The sequence below is a fragment of the Schistocerca gregaria genome, chromosome 2, assembly GCF_023897955.1.
Source record: "Schistocerca gregaria isolate iqSchGreg1 chromosome 2, iqSchGreg1.2, whole genome shotgun sequence".
Taxonomy (NCBI): Eukaryota; Metazoa; Arthropoda; class Insecta; order Orthoptera; family Acrididae; genus Schistocerca; species Schistocerca gregaria.
In genome coordinates, this window is record NC_064921.1 from 586,642,484 (window position 1) to 586,668,875 (window position 26,392).

The 26,392-nt window shown below is 37.4% G+C and overlaps 1 protein-coding gene across 2 annotated transcripts in view; it reads left to right on the top strand.

Moving 5' to 3' along the window:
* Positions 1–25,151, top strand: part of LOC126333873 (atrophin-1) — a 64,979-nt gene extending 39,828 nt beyond the window's left edge. The window contains exons 5-7 of one of the 2 annotated variants that reach the window (XM_049996776.1): positions 3,520–3,901; positions 13,242–14,126; positions 23,542–25,151. In XM_049996776.1, coding sequence (XP_049852733.1) covers positions 3,520–3,901; positions 13,242–14,126; positions 23,542–23,603 — 1,329 coding nt within the window. In that variant the 3' untranslated portion in view covers positions 23,604–25,151. Of the gene's footprint in view, positions 1–3,519; positions 3,902–13,223; positions 14,127–23,541 lie in introns of both variants that reach the window. The other variant, XM_049996775.1, reaches the window with a different exon arrangement.
* Positions 25,152–26,392: the final 1,241 nt, after the last annotated feature.

Consider the following 26,392-nt stretch of genomic DNA (forward strand, 5'->3'; position numbering starts at 1 on the left):
ATCCAGCTTCCCCAATACCTTGTTCGTTTGTGTGTGTGTGTGTGTGTGTGTGTGTGTGTGTGTGTCACTTGTGTGAGTATACGTGTTGTTTTCTGCTCCTGAAGGAGGACTTTCTTATCTTAAAGGTAAAAGTTTAGCTTTTCTTTTCACTGTTTCTGCCAGTGACTCAGCACCACTTCTACATGGTGATTAGCAATCTGTCCTTTTCATAATGTTGTTATTCCATCCTGGTTTTTCCATTGACAGATTATATTAAGATCTTTTATAGATTTTAGTGAAGAGAAAGTGAAAAAATTGTGATAATGGAAGTGCAAGAATTTGATGCAGTACATTGTGTGAATCAGTTTTTAAAAAAAACCTCTTATATATGAGTGGTGGGGGGGGGGGGGCAGTGGAATAAATAATATGTTAAACAGTAAATTAATAAGATTATTAAGAAGTATAAAATATGTACAAAAACTGAAATTTTCTGTTGGGACCTGAACTTAGAGGTTTTTCTTGTTTTTTGTTAATATCAAACTCTCCTCTTTCTCTAGTTATGTCTATGGTAAAGTGGTTGCCTTCTTTTGGCCATAGTCTTCATGTTTGAATTCAGTACTTCATTTTCAGGTGAGGTTCACTGTCTCAATGCCTGTTAACCATCACCTCTTTTCTCCCCTGATGGTTTTACATTTTTCTACATGTTCTAAATAAAATAGAAAGAAACTTCCACATGGGAAAAATATATTAAAAACAAAGATTCCAAGACTTACCAAGCGGGAAAACGCCGGCAGACAGGCACTAGAACAAAACACACAAACACACACACAGAATTACTAGCTTTCGCAACCGATGGTTGCTTCTTCAGGAAGGAGAGGGAATGTGCGGGTGGATATGTGTGTGTGTGTGTGTGTGTGTGTGTGTGTGTGTGCGTGTGCGTGTGCGTGTGCGCGCGAGTGTACACCTGTCCTTTTTTTCCCCCTAAGGGAAGTCTTTCCGCTCCCGGGATTGGAATGACTCCTTACCCTCTCCCTTAAAACCCACATCCTTTCGTCTTTCCCTCTCCTTCCTGAAGAAGCAACCATAGGTTGCGAAAGCTAGTAATTCTGTGTGTGTGTGTTTGTGTGTTTTGTTCTTGTGCCTGTCTGCCGGCATTTTCCCGCTTGGTAAGTCTTGGAATCTTTGTTTTTAATATATTTCTACATGTTCTGTTAGAGACTGGAACTGTATGGGTTAGTTACTGCTGTCCTACACAACATCCGTCATTTATTCTTACTGAAAGCTCAATTGCCAGAATGATAATCATAATTGTGGTACTATCTTAGAAACATCAGCACTGTTAGGAATTTCATTTTGTGATCTAATAGTAGTTGCTTCAGCATGTAACTTCATTGAAGCTTCCATGTGATTTTCCCATCTCATAATACAGAAGAGAAGCAATGACTGTCTGCCCCTCTCCCCGACATGTGGGCTAACTAGCAATAGCTGACCACCCCTTCTTTATCATACTATTTACCTTCCATCAGTTAATAACACCTCAGTCTGATCACACTTTAACTAAGCCACACTACATGCATATTTCTAGTCCATGCAGGGACATCCTATGACGCATTTCGCTGGAAGAAACTTTCAACTTGTTCGTACAATAAACGTTACCATTATATAAAAGCTACTTGTTTTAATGGAATTTCCTACATGATCAAATTTTTGAGCTCTATATTTTTGCCTCCCTCAACTCACATTTTATGATGTGTGAACAGGGGGATTAACAGATTCGTCTGTGACCTGCATGAAAGTTTTAAAAGTCACTTAACGAATTTTGCTGACTTATTTAGTGAAATTTGTAGATCAGATTGTTTTAAATTCAAGAACACAAGCTTTGTATGAATTGTTTTCTGATGATTCTAGAAGAAATAGGTGGCATTTAAATTAAAACCTGTGTCATTTATAACACAATGACTGTTTTCTTTATCATGTTGTACATAATAAGTTGATATTGTGTACAGAATTACATTTTAATGCTCTAGGCTGTACACAGGATGATGGTTGTGAAGGTGGATTGCCAGTCATCTGTAGTGCTGAAGTTGGAGAAAATTATAAATGGACAGATGGAGTGCTTTAGTGGCACTCTTCTCCTATAAGTCTGTCTTCATCAGTTTCAAGTTATTAGAAAGAATTGATTAATAGGAATGTTGAAAAACCATTATCCATTCAAAATGACTACGCGTTACTTGCAACTGTTTGCTTTAGATGACTGGTGGTCTCTCTCACCACAGATGTGTATGCGCTTCTGAATTCTACAGTGTCTCAAATTGAGTGTACAGTCTCGTTTTATTACTTGTCTTAATTATGTTTTAGCAATAATACATGCTTCTGGGTTTTATTCTTTCAGAACTTCCATTAACTTGGCTTTTTCTTGGCACATCTTGAGCATGAATGTATATCACATGCATTGGGGTTTAAATTATTTCGTAACTTTTTTTTTCCAAAAGTGTTCTGTTTGAAGCTTCAGTAGGTTTACCATAAGTAAAAAAAATCAGAAGTTTTAAACTTAATTAAATTAATCAGTATATACACATGTCATTTAGTCCTAGGTTAGTAAAAATATTTTTGAGTGAATGCATTCAGTCAGGACTTACTTCCATGTTACAAAATAAAGAATGTGCATGCAGATTGTACATCATATGTATTGGTTTCTTGTATCTGATATACTGCTGTGAAAAGTATTGTTACTAGTATAATAATATGTACCTAATTTAATTTTAGATACCATTTAAAACACACACACACACAGAGAGAATGAAATATGGTTGTTTCTGCTGCACAAGGCAAAATCGGAGGACTTCTTTTTTGTGTAGTGCATCCTCCATATAAATACAGAACACACAAAATAATTAAAAAATGTACAAGCGGTTTCCATCCTAGAATTGTAAAAGAAAACATTTGCCAGCCATTGGTTAGCTGTTTTTTTAGAAATAATTGGACGATTTAAAAGGCTGGGAATTCTTACGCTGAACTTAATGTCCTTTCCATTGGCGTGAGAATAGTACTTACATATTCTTTGGGCAGGGTGCCGTTGTTATTATAAATCATCATCAAAATATTTCCGCAATTATTTGTTGTAGACGAGTTTAATATCCACTGGTTATTTCCTTTATAACAAATTTGTTATGATTGCTGTTAATTTCAGTTCAGAGTAATTTAAAATATTCCTGAAATTTGAAATTTACATAATAATATTTATTAAATGATTGTTTCACGTAGCTTGTAAATTATATTTTTGTAGTCATCATGTAGGAGCAGGTATTTTCTTGCATATGAAAACAATCACTTAACTTCATATCGCATAACTCCTGTCAGTATTCCTTAACAGTTCACATCAGGTGTGCTTTGTTGTTGTAATATCAGTGTACATTTTCTTGATCTTCACAAGCATACATAACTGAGTCAAATGACTTAATCACTGGAATTTGCTAGGTCATCCGTTACTTCAATCATCTATCATATGGTTTTCTCACTTGTTGATGCATTCTTGAACAGGTACCTGGGGAACGGAAAGGTGTGCAGCAACAACCACAACAGCAGCTACCACCACAACAGCAACATCAACACCAACATGCATTAAGACGTTGGGAAGGAGCTCCTGTGATGTATCCTCCTCAACCATTGGTGCATGGCCCATCTCCTTGCCTGACATGTTTTGTGCCAATGACATCGACAGCAAGGTTTCAGCAACAACAACTGCATCAGCATCATCCAGGACCTATGTACTGCATGGCTCATAAATTGCAGACTTTGGTCCTTGAAGATGGACATGGCCGATCTGGTGGTAGTAGTGGTGGTGGAACATCTGACAGCTCTAGCAATGGGCATTCACCACCTGACACACCATCAGCACCTAATGCACCTCACTGGGATCGCAGTAAGCTACTATCTCTTTTTATTTTTGTAATGCTTACAAAATGGCTGCAAACTTAATTACTTACTTCTTTATGTGATTGGACAACTTCCATTTTTCTAGTTTAGTATTTACAGTTTGCAAGCTGAACTGCATGGAGCTTTCTCAGTATTGAGGTTCAGAGAGATTTGAGGTAGATATAGAAGCAAAGAAACCCCTACATAGGAAGTGTTTGTGTACGTTGTGCCTATTGAGCTTTCTCATTGCCTTAGAATGCATATTCTCTTTTTAATTGAGAAAGGACTTGTTTCCACCACCTGTATATCCGTTTCCTTCCTTTCATGATTCTGGCATATTTGACTCGGCATTGATAATGACCGCTTGTGCCTTTACCAGATCTTAAAACATGTGCTATTAGTTTTTTGTTCCTTAAGCTTTATAAACATGGTTTTCTGTTCATGTTACTATTGCAATGTCAACTACTAAGCAGAAATTGATGGAATAAGACATGCAGCAAATCAAAATAAGTTAATGGCTAAAACTAATCTTAAAAATATGCAGTTTGAGTGATTAACTTATATGACATAAGATGTGAACTACTGGTCATTTTAATAAAAATGTAGTTCAAAATTTAGCTCTTAAATAATGGGACAAGCTGTAGTTTGACTCAATTTGTAGAGTGGATTAACCCTTATTGCAATTCTCACATTCACAAATCTATTATTCATACTTGTATCGTCTGTAAAGTGCCCATACACATTTCGAACCATATAATTTAGTTTGTGCCTACAGAATGTATTTTAAACTCATATCTAGACGTCATCATAATCATCATCAGCAGCAGCAGCAGTCGTGCTCATTGCTGATTGTTGTGACACATAAAACAAGTGTCACCATCTCGGACAGTTACCAGTTTCTTAGAGCTTGCTGAAGAGGTGGACTGGAGGTCATCTTGATTTGATTTATCCTCCTGCTCACTGATCTTCTCCTTATATATAGACATTATAAAGCTGCAGCTCACGTGTATGGAATGAAAAGGCCAATTAATAGCCTAACGCAAAAGGAAAAAACGTGTCCATTCATAGTCAAATTCTGTGATTTTTACTGTGACAGGGTCAACATTTTGAGTTTACTATAAACCACCTGAAACCACTTCTACAAATTTGAAATGTACCTCTACCCCATCCAGATAACTTATTTTGGAAACAGTATATTAGAATATGGAATCATAGGTGCAAAGTAAGTTATTTTCTGTCATTAACACAGTATGAACTAGCAAAAAGAAGAGTATTAAACTATAAGCAAATGAGAAAAAAATTGCAAAGGCCGTGAAAAGATTAAAAGATGTCATGTCACTTATAACAGTTGCAGATCTGTGTGGGATGTGCTATTTATATATAACATATTATGAAACATTAATGTAGTGGATATTAAGATGAGTGGTAGTAATTGGACACCAAGGTTACCAGATTGTTACCATTCAAAGTACACAAGTCAGCAGGTTTTCAGTGCAGATGAAAAATGAAAGCCATAGGATTACATTATTAAAAATATAACTATCGACTTACTTATTTACAAATATGATAGGTTGTATACCAATATGCAAAACAGCTATGCTCAAGCATACAAAGGAGTTGGTTTGCAAAGGGGTTGATGGAACTACTTGTTAACTGCATGTGAGGCTTTCTAGAGTATGACAGAAAATGTGAGCCAACTAATCCTTTCGAAATTGAAGATTAACACTTTCTTCTTCCAGCAGTTTCAAATAAAATAGCTGGAACTGGCTGGGTCAAAGATTTCATAAGTTGGTATCAACAGCTAACCTTCTGAAAATTTAAACAAACTGCCACATTAGTTTTTGGTTACTATAAGCAAGCTATTCATTTATATGTTTGTAACTGGTTCTTTGCATGGAGAACTGAATGATGCAGTTGAATGTGAATTTCGCTCCAGCAATGAAAATCCATCTATTCTGAGCTACAGTCCTAGACCTACAGCAGAAAAAACAAAGAATCATAGACAAACACAAGTGGAGGAGGCATGAAAAAGGTAGCAGCAAAAAGTAAAACTGGGAGACAAGAGGAAAATCAGTAATATGAACATAAAAAATAATGAATTAAAATGTGGAAACCCTTAAAATATTGGGGGGGGGGGGGGGGGACAAAAGGATATTTTAAAGGAAATGTAATCTGGAAAAAATAAACAAAATAATTAAATGTAAGGCTGCAAGGTAAGATATATAGGATGTATATTGTGATACTGAAGCTCTCTGACAAGATAAATCAGATTGTGATATAACAAATTAAAAATTACACCAATTTAAGGACCAAATACTAGATTTTGAACCTGTAGGTAGTGTGCAGGATATAACAAATTAGTTGAATTGTAGGGCAAGATGAAGAAAAATTCACTTGTATCCATAGGTACATTATTAGTGTATTATATGACAAATATATTTTTAGTTGATTTAAAAATTACAAGAACTGATGTTATTTAGGTGTTGAAAGGTATCCCATTCTCTATTGAAAACTTCCTCATGGTAGAGGTGCATTTCGACAAAAATGTTTAGCTGAGATGTAAAATTTGACCTTTTGTTTACTGCTAAGAACTCTACTTAAAATTTGCAAGTTGTCCAACATACTATGGTTGCTAATAGTACTGATTAAAACACACACACACACACACACACACACACACACACACACACACAGGCAGACACAGAGTGTACTCCCAGTTACTTGCTTGCTGATTATTCCAATTTGCGGATTGCTTGTGCATCTAAAAAAAAAAAGAAAGGAAAAAAAGTGTCATGCACACGGTTACCAGCAGAGTGGGTAGCCGGCTGCTGTGAGCATATGACAGAAAATGTGACCCAACCAATCCTTCCAAAATTGGAGGTTAACACTTTCTTCTTCCAGCTGTTTTCAAATAATATAGCTGGAACTGGCTTGGCATATGTCCACTAGCAAGTAAACTCCACAGGTTCCATGTACTTGCAGAATAGTGGAAGCAGTTTCTTGCACCTTACTGTAAGTTCTTGCTGAATTTGCAAGTTGCTGGAAGTTTTCTCAAACTTATGGAAATTTTGTGTGTTCAATACCGGCGTAACAATGACATTTTCAAAAAGAAGAAAGACAGAAACAAACTGAAATTGTGTACCATGGGAACTCATAAACATGCCTACTTGGCCACCATCAGCCAAAGGAAGTGCGATAAAATTAACTGACTACTTTGTTCCACCAGAGGGGAAAGTAGAATCGTGGTGGAGATGTCTGTATATTTTAGCTTATTTTTAATCTTGGCATAAACATAAATGTGTTATGTTTATAATAAGTAACGTTTGCAAAATTTGAAGAGGAATTAAAAGACCATCTGTTAATCATCTAGCTCACAGCATTTTTGTGTCCTGTTTATGAATGCATTAGATTTGTAATAAAAGTAAAAATACTGTCTTCAAAAGGTGAAGAATGATAAAAGCTAACCTCTTGGTAACACAGCTTGCAGCATTTTTCTATCCTGGTTTCAAATATTTTATTGTACAATAGAAAGAGATTTTAAAAAATTGCTTATGATATTCTCATAAAGTTTTTAATCTGAGCGAAGTCCTCTGGCTTTTAATTCATTCAGTAGTGTTTCTTGATAAATATGTACTCCTCTGTATTAATTTCCTCACCCAAATATTTCTTCTTTTCCTAACTTGTTGATTTTTGTCATAATTTTTGTTCAGTACAACACTGTAAACATCCACTTGCTGATCTCATGACGTGTCTCTAGTGGAAACGCTTCTGAAGATACTTGTGGCAAGTTGCTGAAATTAACTTGCCCAAGCAACTTGCAGAAGCAAAGTTGCGCATGTTTTTTTTGTAATGTAAACATCTCAGCAAGTGTTTGCATAAGTTATTTTTGGAAGTTCATTGTCTGTGGACAAGGGCGTGAAGGCAAATGCGCTGGGCTGTGCTTGAGCACATACAGAAGTCAGTTCCTGATGCTGTCACTACTATCCATCCAGTAGACATCGTCCCAAATACATGTTTGAAAACATCTCAGTTTTTTGTGTTTTTTTATTATTCTGCATCTTCTTCCCCACATTACCCTGAATAATCAAGAATATATTGCAGATATTACTGTTTCATGTGAAAAGACTGTAACCAAAATTTGTTAAAATTTGCCCCCTTCCCTCTCCATCATTCTTACAGGATTGATGTTAGACAATGTGAACTCTTTAAATGGAAAAGCAGCATACTTTCAGAGAACACAGAGCAGAGGAAGTGTTTTTAATTTGAACATATCCCAAAATACTGTTTAAAAAAATGTACAGCATTGATAAGTATACATTTTCAGCAGACTTCCATAAAACTTAGACTGTTTGCAAATCCAAGTGGAAGATTTTTGCCAAGGAAACTGTTTACTACACAGGAGTAAGAGTATGACTCCAATTAATATTGCCATGATTTCAGTGCAACAAACGGGTGGTTCTTTTTATTGTGCCACACTAATTGGAAATCACTAAGACAAGCTTAAGGCTAGGATAAATGTTTAAAGCAAGGAAGGTACAGGTTGGACCTCTTGTTGGTTGTCCCAACTAATCATGCAGTGACTGATACTTTCGCATCTCCTTGCTCATTATTAAGATATGTAAAATTAAGTAACCTCTTGTGCTATATGTTTTGGTGTTTGTTTTCATTCTTGAATTTCATAGTTTAAGATTCTATTAGTCTGTATCTTATATAAATGTCAGGTTATATTATGATTGGGGACCTGGAAATGTGGCATTTGCTGTTGCTAAAATTAGCATCTGTTTTGGAAAAAAAACAGTGGTTGTGAATAAAATAACCAACTGAAAAAATTTCATGTTGGAGCACAAAAATATACAAATGTACTCCTCTTTAAAATGCTCTGACAGGAAACCGGAGAATCAGCTGCCCTCAGTCCTCATTCCACCTTCCTCACCAAAAATTCTGGCATGCAAACATATTTACATTCTTTCAACTTAGAAGATTCTAAATCCTTGTACCTAGTCTCTCTTTTTAGTGAAGACTTCACACTCAGCATCTCTATCTCACCACCATTGTCTATACATGTCTTTCTCCCACTATCTCATCTTTCTCCTGTCTTTTCTCCTACTGTCGAAGTCTTCATATCTCTCTCTCTCTCTCTCTCTCTCTCTCTCTCACTCTCTCACTCACTCACTCACTCTTCCTTACCACTGTCTCCTTTCTGCCACTTTCACTGTCTCCTTTTCCCACTGCCATTGTCTGCGTCCCATTCTTTTTCTCTCCTCTTGCCACAGTCTCTTTGTCACTTGCAGTCTGTTGTCTTTCTCTTCAACCACAATTGCTCCTCTCCACATATGTCTTTGGGGATTCCTTGCTGTCAGTTTCGATGTCTTTGATTGGGAAACTTTAACACATAGGTATTAAGGGTTTGGGGGAAATTTGGCAACTTCCTTTTTGTTAAAGTTTGCCATTTTGTGGGTGTCCGGATCTCCCCCCCCCCCCTTTTCCCCAAACCTTTATATGGTCTCCACTTATCTCTTTTTAATTTCCATTCTCTCTCTCTCTCTCTCTCTCTCTCTCTCTCTCTCTCTCTCTCTCTCTCTGCCACTTTCTCTCTACCACCCCACCATCACTGTCTCCTCTCTCTTCCTCTGTCACTATGTCTCTGGTACTCTATTTTAGTGCAAAAAAGGGTCAATATGTTCACATAACAAAATTTTTGATGAGGATTGAGGCAGCTGGTCCCCCACTGTCAGAGTCTTTTAAAGAGGAGCATAATCACCTTTTTTGTACTTCAACAGGAGCAGTTTTCTGCTGGTTCTCTTCTTTTGTGTGCTACAGTGGGATATGTTGCTTATATAAAATGAATTCTGTAGATCAGTAACATGGGAAAAATATAATAAAAACAAAGATTCCAAGACTTACCAAGCGGGGAAAGCGCCAGCAGACAGGCACATGAACAAAACACACAAACACACACACAGAATTACTAGCTTTCGCAACCGATGGTTGCTTCTTCAGGAAGGAGAGGGAAAGACGAAAGGATGTGGGTTTTAAGGGAGAGGGTAAGGAGTCATTCCAATCCCGGGAGCGGAAAGACTTCCCTTAGGGGAAAAAAAGGACAGGTGTACACTCGCGCGCGCACACACACACACACACACACACACACACACACACACACACACACACACACACACATATCCATCCGAACATACACAGACACAAGCAGACATATTTAAAGGCAAAGAGTAAGGGCAGAGATGTCAGTCGAGGCGGAAGTACATAGGCAAAGAAGTTGTTGAAAGACAGGTGAGGTATGAGCGGCGGCAACTTGAAACCTCAACCTCCGCTAATTTCAAGTTGCCACCGCTCATACCTCACCTGTCTTTCAACAACTTCTTTGCCTCTGTACTTCTGCCTCGACTGACATCTCTGCCCTTACTCTTTGCCTTTAAATATGTCTGCTTGTGTCTGTGTATGTGCGGATGGATATGTGTGTGTGTGTGTGTGTGTGCGCGAGTGTACACCTGTCCTTTTTTTCCCCTAAGGGAAGTCTTTCCGCTCCCGGGATTGGAATGACTCCTTACCCTCTCCCTTAAAACCCACATCCTTTTGTCTTTCCCTCTCCTTCATATATATATATATATATATATATATATATATATATACAATAAATAAGTATGCATAATATAAGGTTGAAACAAAATTATCTCCCATCCAACACAAGTTCATGTCACACTATTTTACATAAAAATGCACAACATATTTAGGCTACACCTACAGTATATCACAATATGCAATGTTTAATTTGCAGGTACAAAGAATTTCGTACAACAAAAACATTTTTGTATGGTGCTTATGCTGCCAGGTGGCACTGTCGAATAATTTTCAGACCAAAAAATCCTTTATAGACATAAAAGTGCCCGTTATACAGAGGCCTTGTGCCACAAAATTTTATTGATGAAACACAGTCACTAAAAACGTAGTTCAGTGACATCAGAACCTTGCGATGGCTCCAGAACTCTTGACATGTGTTCACTGTGCCAGTGAAAACTACATTTATGCCTCATGCAGATATTATGTGCATAAGTATGGTAACTTCAGAATCTTTGGATTTCAGTAATGGGTTATGATGCTGGAAAAAGTTTCAAAATTTCCAAAGATAATGAGTACATATAGTAAATATATCAGTTATTTGCCACGAATAGATATTATGGAAGTGGCCACCAGCACAAATTGGTACTTTTGGTAGCCAGAAATCGTGTTCCTTTATGGGGGGGGGGGGGCGTTGCTCAGTAACTGCTGATGAACAAATGTTGCTTTTATAATACATCTAAGGCCCACCCTAGACCACACATAACGCAAAAGAACCAGCAAATTTTCACAATTTACCTGGCCTGGAGGAACTCTGTAATGTTTGCCTGTTGACTTCGTGTCTTCCAACACAAATGATCACTAGGCCAAGGGCTATCCAAAACACTATCAGATATAATTCTCCTCCTCCTCCCCCTCCTCCTCCTGCCCCACCTGAGAAGTTGCACTTTCACGCCCAGCTTTTGTAACATATTGGCACCATGTACTGTTCTGCACCAAGCAACAATAAAAGAGAACAAATAGTTTTAGTGTCAGAGCCCTCATATATATATTTTTGTCTTTTCAGTTATTTATATCTGATGAGCAATATGCAAAATCTGACTGATCTTGGATTGACAGTAATGCCTGTGGCTGGTGAGTGTGTAATAGGGTCGTGCAGCGCAGTGCACTACAGTACAGTAAAAAGTCTATTCTGGGAAGTTGTAGAGTTCAATATGGAAAGGAATGTTGATAATGAAGTTTGTGTTCACATGTGCTGCGAGCCTTACTTTGAATAGATCCAGTTTGCATCATGTGTAAAACTTACTTTAAATTCAAAGAAAACAAGTGCTGCTCATGTCCAATCTTAAATAAGAAGAATCACAATAATGAATGGTAAATGAAGTCACTTTCATTAGCTCTGAAAGGGAGATAATTAATATAATGCTACCCAGGTTGTAATGTAGGCAGGTAGCATTATATACCCAGTTTGATAATTACAAAATCTTCAGAACATTGAGTTCGAATATGTTGCATAGAAGCCATGATTACCATATTTTAGAAACCTTTCGTGGGCCGTGCGACCCACACTTTGCAAAGATACAGATAGAACCGAAAATATAATTAGAGTGGAAGTAGAAACGAAAATAATGATAGTTTCACTTCACAGGAAGACTCTTGGTGTGATTGTTATAATAGAGACAGTACAACGTAACAGGTGACCACAAGTGTTAACAAACGAGAACTTTGAGTGCAGGATACATGAGGAGCTGTGCAGTAGGAACAAGCACCACCTCCCTATCACAGATCAGCCAGGTTACACCCATATTCTGTATGTCTGCAAGAGCAGAATTGACACATGGACCACTGAGCCTCCCTGGTATTGTGAAATTCACACTAAAACCCCGTGACTGACCAGGATTAGTTTCCTCATTCATTTCAAAACAAGGAAAGAAATTAACAGACTATGCACAATGCAGGGCAAAGCAGAGTGCACAAAGCATTTGGTAATGGCTACTGCAAAGTTTCTTTTTGAGGTTGCCAATGTCATAAACAATATAGTTCGGGCCCAACCTGTATCTTATGGAATCATAGTTCAAAACACATTTCACACAAAAGTGCCATGTTACATTGTCTGTAATTTTCAGTTGTACCAACTTCAGCTAACAGACGAATGTGCAAGTTTCATTGTGTAAAGCATTAAGTCCATCAGCTGAATCCTACATTGCCATACACAGTGTGTATCCTAAAGAGACAATTCAACCATCCACTGTTCGATGTGTGGTCAGAGCATAAGTTAGGAGCGCACTGATACATCATTGCTTTCATTCATAGGTGCACCTCTTTATTTTGCAAATGGGTTCTTACACACATTCTCTTTCCAAATTGGGCTTTGCAGGTGTTGCGTAATACCAGTACATGAAAATTGGTTACTTTTTCGATATTTAGATACAGAAAATAACCTATTTCAGACACTGTGATAAAATAGTTCGTCTGGATACAGTTCACTGTGAAATAGGATTTATTAAAGTAAATTCACATTTTGAGGCAGAATTCCCATCCCTATTTGCATTTATTACAAATGCGAATTTCTCAGGTCCCTAGTTTGACATGTTCTGTTAAGTTGTTGAATGAGACAGAGGCCCAACAAAAACAGTTTCTTATCAAATGATCTACATCAGCTATCTATAGTTAAGCATTTTCTCCTTGCTTTACCTTTAAACTTGTGCTATAATGTATCTTCATGCAAATATATTCATTTTTCTTGGCTATTTCAGGGAATGCATTGTTCACAGGTTATCCAGGCAAAGATGTGGGAGTTGCAGAAAGGTGGAGTCCTGGTTGTGAAGACCGTTCTGAAAAGGATCAACGAAGGCTTGTAGAGTCAGACAAAACAGATATGCCTGAAATAGTTCCTGTGGTTACGGGACCTGTGGGTGGCCGAAGGCCAGGAGGTGTTGGACGCGGAAAAACCTCGAATCCCCCTGGTTTACAAACGTTACCCAGAGGCCGTGGACCAAGTTCCGTTGTGCCTGAAAAAGGACTGCCTGGTGCAAGACAGCCACGTCCCAGTGATGGAAGCGGAGTCAGTATAGGTCCGCAGCAACAACAACAGCCTCAACAACAACAGCAGCAGCAGCAGCAGCAGCAACAGCCGCAGCAACAGCAGCAGCCACCTCAGCAGCAACCTGTGCAGCCACCTCTACAGGATAGTCGCAAAGTCTTCACTGTACCAGCAGTCACTGCTGCAGACGTTGTTCATGTGGCTCCATACCCTCCCAGCACTAGTCCGCAGTACCTCCCAAATGGTGCATCAAGAGTGCCAGATGCAACGACTGGTGCTGTGCCCTACCAGCCAGCTGCTGGTGCAACAACTGCCGGTTTTGTGCCAACTGGCCACTTTGCAGGCCTTCACAGGTCTGGAACTGTGTTCCCAGGATTCAGCAGCTACTCATTAAGACCGACATTTCCATTCTCGCATAATGGTGAGCTGGTGTATCAGTATCATGGACCTCAGACGCCGCCACCTCCTCCACCACACCCCACAACGTTTCTTCCAACTCCAGTTGTGTACTCCAGTGTCATGCCACCACCCAAAGTATCCTGTTACAACTGTGGAAGCCAAAACCACCATGCAGCTGACTGCAAAGAGGCTACGATAGAGGAGATAACTAAACCAAGTAAGTATAATCAATTGTCCTCTCTTTGGTAACAATAACTGTAGTATTGAGAGCTTGAATTTACTCTCGCTGTTGACAAAGAGAGGGCAGTAGTTGTATAAGGGCAGCCTAGCAGACAGCTACACAAGACCAATTTAACAGTAGAAACATTAGGCTTTCAGACCTGTGTGTCACTTTAGAGTGGAGTGAAATGAACATACTTTTTTGGTACCTTCAACTTCTCACAAAATATCTGCTGCGAGAGTCATTGTTTGCTAGTGGAAGCATATGGAGAACATGCTCCGTCGAAATAACATGCAGAGACTGTTTCAACGATTCAAAGAAAAAGATCAGAATCAGTGAAAAAATATATCCTGGTCAGTGTGGTGTACCATATGTTGCTACTTATGGTAAATGTTGAATGCTTGAATCCTATGAGGCACAGTTACTCAATTTGATTTACACACATAAATGCAGGTACCAACAATATGCTCTGAGACATGACAAATTCATTCTGTTTCATAAGTGCCAAACCACACGTTACAAACCAAGTGAAGGAAACCTTGAATGGACTTTAACGGGATGTCTTACTCCACCCACAAAATATAGCAGACACCACCCCTTCTGATTACCATTTGTTTTGGTCCATGCAACATGGCCTTTATGAACAACACTTCACATCTTTTAATTATCTCAAAAACTGGCTTCATGAGTGGATAACCTCAAAAAACTTCATTATTTTTATTGCAGAATCCATTTGTTACCTGAAAATTGGAAAAAGATTAAAGCTGATGAAGGACACTACTATGAGTAAATTGTTTTATGCCATTCTTTTAAAAGAAACATGTGGTTTTTGCCAAACAAACAGCGAGAATTAATCAAGTACCCAGCAGCAGCACCAAATCTCTCTAAAATGTGTGCGGAGTGTAATTAACTTCATGTATATGTGCCTATCTGCTGTACTGAATTTTTGCACCCTGAAGATAAATGATGGTCATAAATATTCAAAGTTCAGTTAATTTGTATTTCTGCTTTATAGACTTATTTGAAGTACTCAGTGGTGGCCATAAGTTACAACTTTTCTGTTATCTGCTTCCCATTCTTCAGCATACCTCCACACTGGTTACCAAACTAGCTCATTACTTTAGGTTTTCATATGAAGTTTCTAAATTGGCTTCAGTGATAGGCTAGAGTGGGCCTTGTTGCATGTGTGTCATTTACAAAAATACTAGCTACACCTTTATAAATATTGTAAACACTGTTATAAATTTATTACATTCTACACAGTCTAATTGAATCACAAATGAATAAGTTTAACAATGCAGATAATCAGTGTATGACAATGTGATGTAATTGGACATATGAAAGACTACCCCCCAAATGGCAGCAGGCGAACACACACATAAAAGAACATTCTTTTGTGTGTATTCTCCTTCCACTGCTTAGTGAGAGTGTTTATTTTTTTCTGTCGAATTAAATGAATAAGCTTCTTATTTCTCTACCCATCATTGTTGAGTGACTGAGGCAGCAATTACATTATTCACTCAAGTTGCACGATACCATAAGATTCAACATTAATCAATTACACTTGTGTTCATTGTGTTACTTGCTGAATTTTAAAAAGTTGGTAATTGGCATTTTGTTGCCGACCACGGTGGCCGAGCGGTTCTAGGCACTTCAGTCCGGAACCACGCAGCTGCTACGGTCGCAGGTTCGAATCCTGCCTTGGGCGTGGATGTGTGTGATGTCCTTAGGTTAGTTAGGTTTAAGTAGTTCTAAGTTTAGTGGACTGATGACCTTAACTATTAAGTCCCAGAGTGCTTAGTGCCATATCTTTTTACATATGCTCACTGTTTCACAGCACTATATATCGTGTCCATATACATTTTTCAACTCTCTCGTGCGTGCGTGCGTGTGTGGGCGCGCGCATACCGTTTTCGCCTTCTACAGTTTCACCTGCTTCTGTCAGAGTGGAAGTTTATGGGAAAACAGTGAAATAGTAGAGATCAAATTGAATAAAACTTGTGTGTCGTTAACAAAAATAATCCATTTTTGAAAATATAATTGGATGGATAAAAAAATCTTCTCCCCAAATTATGGCAGGAGAAAAAACACAGAAGTTATGGAAATGTGCAATCTTTTGGAGCCAGTGATTCCTTCTTTTGGCAGAAGGGTTGAGGGTAAGGAATAGGGGTGAAGGAAAAGGACTAGTGAGGTTTAGGAAACAGGGAAGCTGTGGAAAAGTTACCCAGAACTTCAGGCCAGGGGAGACCACCAGGCAGGATGAGAAGCAAAGGCTGACTCCTAACCTGGGATTCTTACATAACAAGCTGACTTATGGAAGTGAATATTATAATCCACACTGTACTGAATCAGAGTTCAGCAGTGATATCCAGTGATATGTATGTTAATGGCAGTTTCAATTAACACCACTTACAGTCATCTTCTCAAGCGGCCATAGGCTGATCACTTGTGAAATTTTGTTAAATTAATGCCAATTATGTTGTTATTAAAAATCTTGAAACTGGAACATCTCAACATGCTCTCCTTAAAATTTACAGAATTTTATGTTCATCAATAAATTGTTTTTGCTTTGGTCATTGATTAAGAGAATGAATTTCCTTCAACATATGAATATGCATTTTCACCCGGTAACACATAAATTAACCTGTTCCACATTACACAGAATACCTATCCACACCTCTACTATTTTGATACTGGTAATAATTGCACTTCATTGAAACTTTTATAACTGTAATGGATAGTGCGAAATCTTGAACAAGTGAGTTAATGTATTTCACTTTAAAGAGAATAGGTAAACAGAAAAAGAAGTGAAGTAATAGTCATCAAACAGTAAAACACATACAGCGCTTCATGGGAATAACTGTTCACTGAAAGTGTGTTGTGGAGTTGTTGGCTCATCTTTTTTCTTCCTGGTGTCAGCCAGCCACAGTCAGCTGCTATGTTGTTTTAACGTCTTCTACATCTTTGTCCTTATTTAGTCTAAGTTGTAATCTTGACATGATACCATCTTTTCGTGCTTCAGTGTGGGTACACACAAGGTTGCAGCAGTTTTGTTGCTTTTAATTTCTATTGTTGTTTTCTATTACTGAGACACTTGTCTTACTATTTTCGTCCACACACTAAAGACCTTACCATTGTGCGGTGAACACACACTATCCATTCTGCTCCCTGAAACTAAATAATGCCCTTAATGAACCATCAAGCCCATTTTTATTCCCAAAGCTTTTTAACATTGTAGTAAACGATCAAGTGATCAGGACGCATTTTAAGGAACTAAGATTTGAAAGATACAGAGAAACAATACACAGTTGCCTCCATTTGTTACCTCTGTGTGTTGAAGGATCACAGCCTCCACAAGGACAAGTGCTAGTTGACTCTGTGAAGGACAGAGAACATATCAATATACAGAAAAAGTCATTCTCTTGTGCTGACCACTAGTGATGGAAACAACAAAATAATGAGCCATCTAATACTAAAATAAATATGTTACCAGATCAGTATACAATGGCATCCATACTGATTATGGAATAATTCATGTTGATTTATGGCCAAGGAAAAAGTTAAATTGCCATCTACCTTCAGAAAAACTGTGGTACCTCCTGTAGTGGTATCTAACAGGTACTGTGTTACAAAGAAAGTTATTGGAAATAGTATGTGCCCGAATTCTTGAATCGAGGTCAAAGTATCTGTTTGTAGAATATGTTTGAAGCAAAGCATTTCACTAAAAATATTCAACTCTATCGTAATTGAAGACATTTTCCAGTATACACTTTAGTTTTAGTTGTCAGTATGTTTTTTTGATTGGTGTAGGTTTGATCTTGGTGACACTGTAGGTTTGATCTTGGTGACACTGCTTGCAAATAGAATTTTCATAGACCATTTCTACTTGAAGTTCATTGCTTACTTGACATAATAGGCTATTTAAACGGAGAAATATTTCTTCATTTTGAACAGTATCTCACCCATTTCAAAGAGCTCTCTCAGCTGTCCCATTTTGTGTGGGTTGTTTTTCACTTCTGTCAGTTGTTCTGTTGTAGTTGATTGTGTTGCAGTTGAGGAGTCATGAGCTGACAAAATGATATGACAGTATTGGTTTAGCTGAAGTTCAGACAAAATACTATTCTTACTTTTTTTTAAAAAATTGGACCTTGTGGCCTTGATTCAAATGCTAAAATAACTAGGCTGACTTAAGTGAGTGCTGATATACATTTTCACAGGACTGTGAGACACCTGGTGCTTTTCTCATAAGTTTTTTTTCCTTAAAATGACTGGGGAAAAACTAACTTCTGAACCACTGAAAGATGACCACTGGTTTATTGTGAGTACATTACATTGGGGTCAAATAACTCAGTACCCATTATGTATACAAAGTCCAGTGACACGCCAATCCTGTTTGCATTGTATATCACTTACATTTTTCGTGAGTGACTGATAACCTATGACAGCGGTGCTAGCCAGATTAGAGGGTGAGGGAAGTCTTAAAAGAACACACTGGTGCTTTTTAAGAGCTGCAGATGGTATGGAAACCATGCCAGGCATCATGTGACTTTCCACCACTGACCTGAATCACAGTGGTTTTATCATAGGATGGCAATTCCACTGGAAAACCCAGAATTCTCAGAGAATTAAATTTTACCTGGAAAAATTAGGGAAATCTCAGGGAATTTCATAAAATCTGTGGACATCCTGCATTTTTGACATAGCATTGAAACAGAATTTTATTGAGTTTTATAAATCACAAATTTTAAAGTTTGAAGTGTGTTAATAATACTTTACACGTGTCACCTGGTCAGACACCGGTACACATCTCGTTTCTATGAGATACAAATTTTGTTAACTGAAAAAAGTAATGTTTCACATTTCCCAGCTGAAAAAGTACGTATGCAATATCAAATTAAGAATGTTTTTTTATTAAGTAAACTATGTATAAACTTTTTGTATAAACTTGTTTACAGAGATTCAATCAAAAGAGTTAAACCTAACTAGGACTAGTAGAAAACAAACAAAAAATGTTCCCAACAACCCTTTCTTTTACAAAATGTCACTCTAAATGACTTTCATTACTGATATGATCGATTTTACAACCACCGACACAAAAATAGTCACAGTGTTGTAGCCGTAAATATTTACCGCATCCTTCCCATGTATATTTGGTGAGTTCTGTCATTCGCTTTTGTTTATGGGCTTCAGTATAAGTTGCAGAGGTGCTCAAAGTTTGTGGTATTTTAGCTTAAGGAAGTAGTTCTCAAATATGTAAGTCCATACCACGTGGCAAGTGTGGGAGCTATGATCGCCTAATCCAGTGACTATGAGCTCTTTACCCAGCTCACCAAGGAAAACTCGGCAAGATGGAATGTTTTGTCCATTCCCCAGGCAAATGACTTGACTCTTGAGACCAGCTACATTTAGAATGGTGGATAACACTACCATTGGCCACCTTTTTTTGCCTCTTGGGTACTGTAAGAAGAACACATTTGTCAACCACGTCCACAACAAGGTTGTTTATTATAATACATAATCAGTTCTGGTTTTCTTTTCTTCCCACTTCCTTCATCAATTGCTCCATTGAAATGTATCCTGGAAATCAAGAGCATGTTCTTTTTATTATTTTGTCGTATGGCACATATGAAACCATAGTGCCTTCTTTATTGAGAGCAAAAATGCTGGAGAATACCACTCTGTCTCAGATCTTTCATTTCTTTTGGAATTTGCCATTTGTTCTTTTTCAAAATCCCCACATAGGACAGGCTATATTTTGTTGATAAAGTGTGAAGGAGAGTAACATCACTGAACTGGTTGCCAGCTGTTATATTACAAACTGATTTAGTAAGAGTGGCAACCAGGCATTGAACAACATCCAAAGATCTATTACTAACCTTGCTTGCATGAATTTCCATGTTGCATGTATAATGCTTGAATCAATGACAGGAAGCATTTAACTCCATATTTAGCTGGCTTGGAACGTATATATTGAATAAAGTCGCACCTTCACCTAAAAGCCTCCAATTTGTCATCGATGATTACTTCTTCTCCCAGTTGATAACTCTATTGACAGTTCTCGATGAATTTTTCAAATATCTTCGTGATAAGGGAAAGGTGATTGCGCATGTTTTGCTCTTCTGTGATTTGGCGGTCATCGAATCCTAGGAGTTTGAATTAAAGAAGCAAAACCTATTGACACCCATGGTGAGACAGAATATCTCAATCCCAAATGCATAACCACCTCATAAATCTGAAACGTTCATGTTGCTTGCCATATAAGGTCCAGCAATATAGAGGACATCAATAAATGCTTTTATCTCAGTTTTGTCACTCTTTTTAGTGACTGTCATGTGAATAATCATGTTGGATTCCATCGTATATTGGTTAGTGAACATTATAACCATTTCTAATATGCTGTCATCAGGTAAATAGAGCCAGCTTTCAAGAATGGTCTATGATTCTTTTATCTTTCTAACTGCCCCTAAGAGATGTCGTATGAGGTTGTGTTTCCCCCTCTTCCTATGTGGATGATGTGCTTTTCTCCATGAAATTGAATCCGTTTCTTTTCTTCCAGCTTTTTTGAGACACACAGAAGAGGTCTCATTGTCTTCACAATCAGGTGGTGTGTCTGAATCAGGTTTTTCAGTGTCTGAGTGTTAAATGCTATTGACATATTCTGTATTCCTAAATTTCCAGAACACTTTTTGCACCACACAAGCAGCTTGTAGTGAAATTGCATGCTTATGGAATATCATCTCAGTTATGTGACTGGATTCGTGATTTCCTGTCAGAGAGGTCACATTTCGTAGTAATTGACGGAAAGTGATTGAGTAAATCAGAAGTGATTTCTGTTGTCCCCAAGGTAGTGTTATAGGCCCTTTGCTGTTCCTTAACTATATAAACGATTTAGGAAACAGTCTGAGCAGCCATCTTATGTTGTATGCAGATGACACTGTCATTCATTGACTAGTAAAGTCATCAGAAGATCAAAACAAATTGCCAAACTGTTTCCACATGAGTGCTAAAAGGAATCTGTTAAACTTTCGTTACATGATAGATCAGTCAAATCTAAAGGCTGTAAATTGAACTAAATATGTAGGAACTACAATTACAAACAACTTAAATGAGAAGGAACACATGGAAAATGTTGTGGGGAAGGCTAACCAAAGACTGTGTTTCATTGGTAGGACACTTACAAAATGTAACAGATTTAGTAAAGAGACTGTCTACACTAAGCTTGTCCGTCCTCGTTGTGAATACTGCTGAGTTGTGTGGGATCCTTACCTGATAGGATTGACGGAGTACATTGAGAAAGTCCAAAGAAGGGTAGCACATTTTGTATTATCGCGAAATATGAGAGTGAGTGTCACCGAAATGATACAGGATTTGGGTGGGCATCATTGAAACAAAGGTGGTTTTCATTGGCAGAATCTTCTCACGAAGTTTCAAACACCGACTTCCTCCTCAGACCTGGAATTCTGGGGGAATTTTTTTCCAAGTTTGAGCATCCACCCTTTAGGGAATCAATCCAGTAATATGGGTCACCCTGAAAGAATGTTGTTCAGATGTGCCCATTATCACACAATGAAAGAAATTGGCAGATTTGTTGTTGTATCAATGCAGACCATCCAACTTGTCTACGAGGGATACTGTAACACTCGCAGTCATGTAAAACAATGTCAGAACAGTGGTCATAAAAAGATGCAAACTTACAGGGACAGGAAAGGAGTGTCACATCTTATAAGTGACACTTGATTTCAAACCCATCAGGCAATGGTGCTGGTGTTGAATGCAAGTCCACCTCAGCTAATTTCCAAGTGAACATTGTGAAGGTGACAGCAATCAGTAGACATTTGGTGATGGGTATCTCAAGGAAGGCCATTAATCACAGAGGCACATAAAGCTGCACATCTGCAGTGCGCAAATCAATACAGAATCTGGGCAGTACCTGACTGGAGGCATGTGGTGTGGTCCTATGAGTCACAATTTTGCCTCCTTTTCAGATGATGTGAGACTGGTGAGTGCACCAATGACCCAATGAGCTGCTTAACCCACAATGTGTGGAGAGTGTAGTTCAGGCCAAAGGTGCTTTTGTGATATTTTAGGGGTCTTTTTCATGCCATGACATGGGTCTAGTCATTCAGCTTGCCTTGCGCGCTAACCGAGGACTTATTTCAGCATTCTCAATGATCTGGTATTGCCGTTTCTTCCACATCATTGTGTCGATCATGCTGTGGATAATCCCACCTTTTGGGATGACAACAACTGCACATATATGTTACTGCCTGATTTGGTGAAAACACAAACACCCTACCACACCTCAATGGGCCCAACTTAAATCACATGACCTTATTACTTCTGTAGAAAATACCTGGAACTATTTCAAATAGCCAGTGAAATGCAGCAATCGGCATTTTCACATTTTGGTAACTGTGCAGTATCTAATCGTCAGTGAGTGGCTTCAGCTCAATGTAGCATACCTGAAGAAACTCAATGAAATTAGCTAGAGACATTGTCACAGAGTCCTGGAAGAGACTAATTTTTCATCCAGTATGCTTAGTAAGATTATGACTCTGATTTGGATAACTTTGTAACCTGTTTCCGACATAAGAAAACCAAAACTTTTGTGTCCCTTGGTTGATTTCATAGTACACATTCTAGAAACACAGAGAATACATATGCAGGATTGATCCTTACCTTCCCAGGCGATAAATGTATGGCCATGACTTACCTTCAGGACGGAAAATTCTTAGTATATTTGGTAAAAACACTTAAAAGCCCTGGCTTTTGAAACATGTATGTTCCTGCCTCAGCTATGGAAGAAGAATTGGTTGGAAAGGAGGTGCTGGTCACTTAGGCCCTAAGTTGTGTGTGATCCACATATTGTCCAAATGAAACTGAAGACTTTGTGTCTCAGGAAATGGCAAAATATTCCTCAAGAACTAATGAATACCTTGTTGAAGCCATAACATACATGTGGTGACAGAACGTAATAGAGGGGAATAGTTATGATTTCATTATCTGTTACAGCTATTTAACCCTGATCATGTAGAAAACTATAACCCTGAACATGTAGGAAACTATAACAGAGCAAATGCAAAGACAGTGTTGCCTGAAGCTTTTCAAAATATTTTCAGTAAGTGAAATACACTGAGTGATGATTATGAAAGATGATGCAACACCAAGTAAAAATATGGCCCTGCAATTAGTAACAGAAAATAAATGTACAAAATACGTGATGCAGAGTTTCCTCAACTGACTCATCCATTATTTATAGCAGAGGTGATGCAACGATTTTTAATTAAAACTGCATGTCAAAATTTTTAATTCTAAATTAAGTGAAAAGAAGATGCAAGAAGCCACAGGAGGCAGCATTGCTTCCATCGTGACATTTCTGACGATAATATTTACACCTCCTTTTTATTTTCAGGCCAGTATCGTCTGGATTATGCTCCATATCAGAAACAAGCTGAATGTTCGACTGAGAAGTGACCCTCACGGCACAAGCTGGTACAGGCGTTTTCTCCTGGTGAGTCTTGTCACACATACCCACGTCACCTGCGCTCTTACTTGTACTGGCGGCTTCTACATGCTGTGCGCTCAAAGGGTAGGAACAGTTCCTAAAATTTTCAAAGAGCTGCACCCTACTCCATTCATGGAAAGTGTGTCTTTTTGAAGTTGTGTGATTCACAGCAATTCGGTTAAAATTGCTTCCATGATCGATAGCTCGGGGGAATGATCACGTCCTTTTGAACCCCATTGTATTGTAATATATTAAAGATGCTGTACAAATGTTTGTGTAAATGTAAAGTATCAGTTACCACGGCATATGAAATGTCAGTCACTTTTTTATTATATTTTTGTTTCAATGCCAACTGAAAATGTGTGCATCCAGTACCAACCATGTTCCAGAGAACCTGAAAAACCTGTGTGTATCTATAAGTAGGTGGAAATGGAAAACTGTCCATTTTGATTATTTTTATCGTTTGTCATCTAGAAGGTGTAAAGTTCAGTGGATTACTTTAGATAACCATTGAAGGCGTAGAATTGCTCTTTTGTCTCCCATGTGATTAAAGATTATTGTAAAATGTATTTCTTATTTTTTAACTGTGTTATTTCGTACAGTTTTATTATGCCTAGGCAGTTTAACAATGGCATTTTTACTACTCTGCTGAAAAAATACATTGTTTTTAAATCGTACAATAGTAGTTTGTATGAAAAATATTTGACATTTATTATTTTGAATTTTATTTTCTAATCAAGTATGGCTCTGAATTTTGTGATACTATGAATTATTGTATGAAATAGTAATTTATTGTTACAGTGTAAAATTTCTGTACAAATTCACTGAATGGCAGTCCACAATTTGTGTTAACGTCTCCACACTCATACAAAATGAACTACATACATTAGTGCCACAGATATAACAGGCCATTATGAGCTGATCATTCTAGTGCCGTGCCTTTTGGTAACGTAATTTTGATTCAGTAGATGCATCACAGACTACTGTTTAATCCGTGTAACATGTATGTGTGATATAGATCAAAACCTTGTTTTAGTTATAGATTCTATTTATTTATTAAAAATTATTTAAGTCCATTGTAAAGTGTTGCTTGGTGTACTGTACAAAACAAAAAAAGTATTGTGTTTTATAATTTAAATTGTTGATTGTGAAGCTGTATGAGAAGGGACTGGCAATAATTGTTATTGATATTAACTTCCATTTATATATATGTCATGCAGCAGTTTGTTGTATCGTTGGTACTTGGATGCATTGTGTGTAATTTATGGGCTAGCTGTGCCTCTTGTACATAACAAAAATGTAAAAATGCAAACTAGTGTAAGATTGTTTTTGAATAATGTGATCTGTACATACATATACAAATTATATATATATATTATATTATAAATATATGCAGTTATGTCATAAAAATTGAAATATATTTGTAAATTCAGTTGTAATGAATGCATTGAAACATTTTACCACTGTATAAAAAAAAAGAAAAAAAATATTGCAATAAATAACTGTAAAACTCCGAATGACTGTATTCTGATTGCTGTTTCGCCAGTATTTGGTGTTTTGTGAATCTGTTTTCATATTCTGTTCATATTGTAAACCTGAGCTGTAAAATTCTCAAATATTAGCAGTTGACAAATAATATCCAACATTTACAAGAGCAGAAGTATGTGGGTAAAAGTGTATGTGTCTACAAAATTACTTTTCCTTCTGCACTCTTAATTTCATTGCAGCAATTTCTTCTGTAATATCTTTTATTATTATGTTGATCACACAATTTGCATTCATTTTAAAGTTTAATATAATATATTTGTAATGTTTCTATATATGTGAGGATAGAATTTACCCTGCATACCAAGGAATAGATTGTTCTAGTTACAAATCTACCTAATTAGAGTTGGACACCCCAAAAAAGTGCTGAAAAAGGCATGGTGTATTGTAAAGAAAGATCTCTTACATGTTGGTAATCAGCTGAATATTAAGTTGGCAACACAGGAATTTTTTCATACAGCACACACAAATATTAAAAAAAAAAAAAAAAATACGTGAATAACAAGTCTAAAGTACAGAAAATTAAATTGCAGCAAATGTGACTCGGTGTGGAATGCAGAGTGCTGCAGAACTGAAATCTAACTGGTAATTGTTAATAAGAGACATTCATAAACGTGAAGTTCAAAGCCATGAAGACCTTTCTGTTGCAATCTCAGAAGGTGAGTATTTGTTACGTGCTCCATCTTTCACCCCAAACTTGACATTCACTATTCCTTCCCTGCCATCCTTTTTGTTTCAGTTTGTGATTAGCTTATTTTAATATTGTTACTGAAATATTATTATTCCTCTGACTTTTGTCATTACTGTAATTTCTTTTAATGCTTTCCTAGTTTTGCATTCTGTTTTCTTCCAATACGTAGGTCAGTTTCTTTGTCTACTGTTGATTGTCCTTAGTATTATTCTTTCATCTGGCACATTATTTAATGCTAAAATATGTTTGTTGTCTTTCTTGGTCACACTTTCTACTTTGCCGTAAACACTTTATTTAGAATGTTTCCCCAATGGTCATATCTTTGTCGAACTCATATATTTGATCCATGCAAGACTATGTTGTCATTAACTGCTTGTCCAAGGAAGATCCTACACCATCAAAGACAGAACAACTTAAAAAAACCAAGCTTGTTGTTTACTAATGTGTATTATCTTCCATAGCTTTTTAAGCTGGAGTGACTGGCACTTAACTGACTGAGCATATGGGCACAGAAGAACAGTC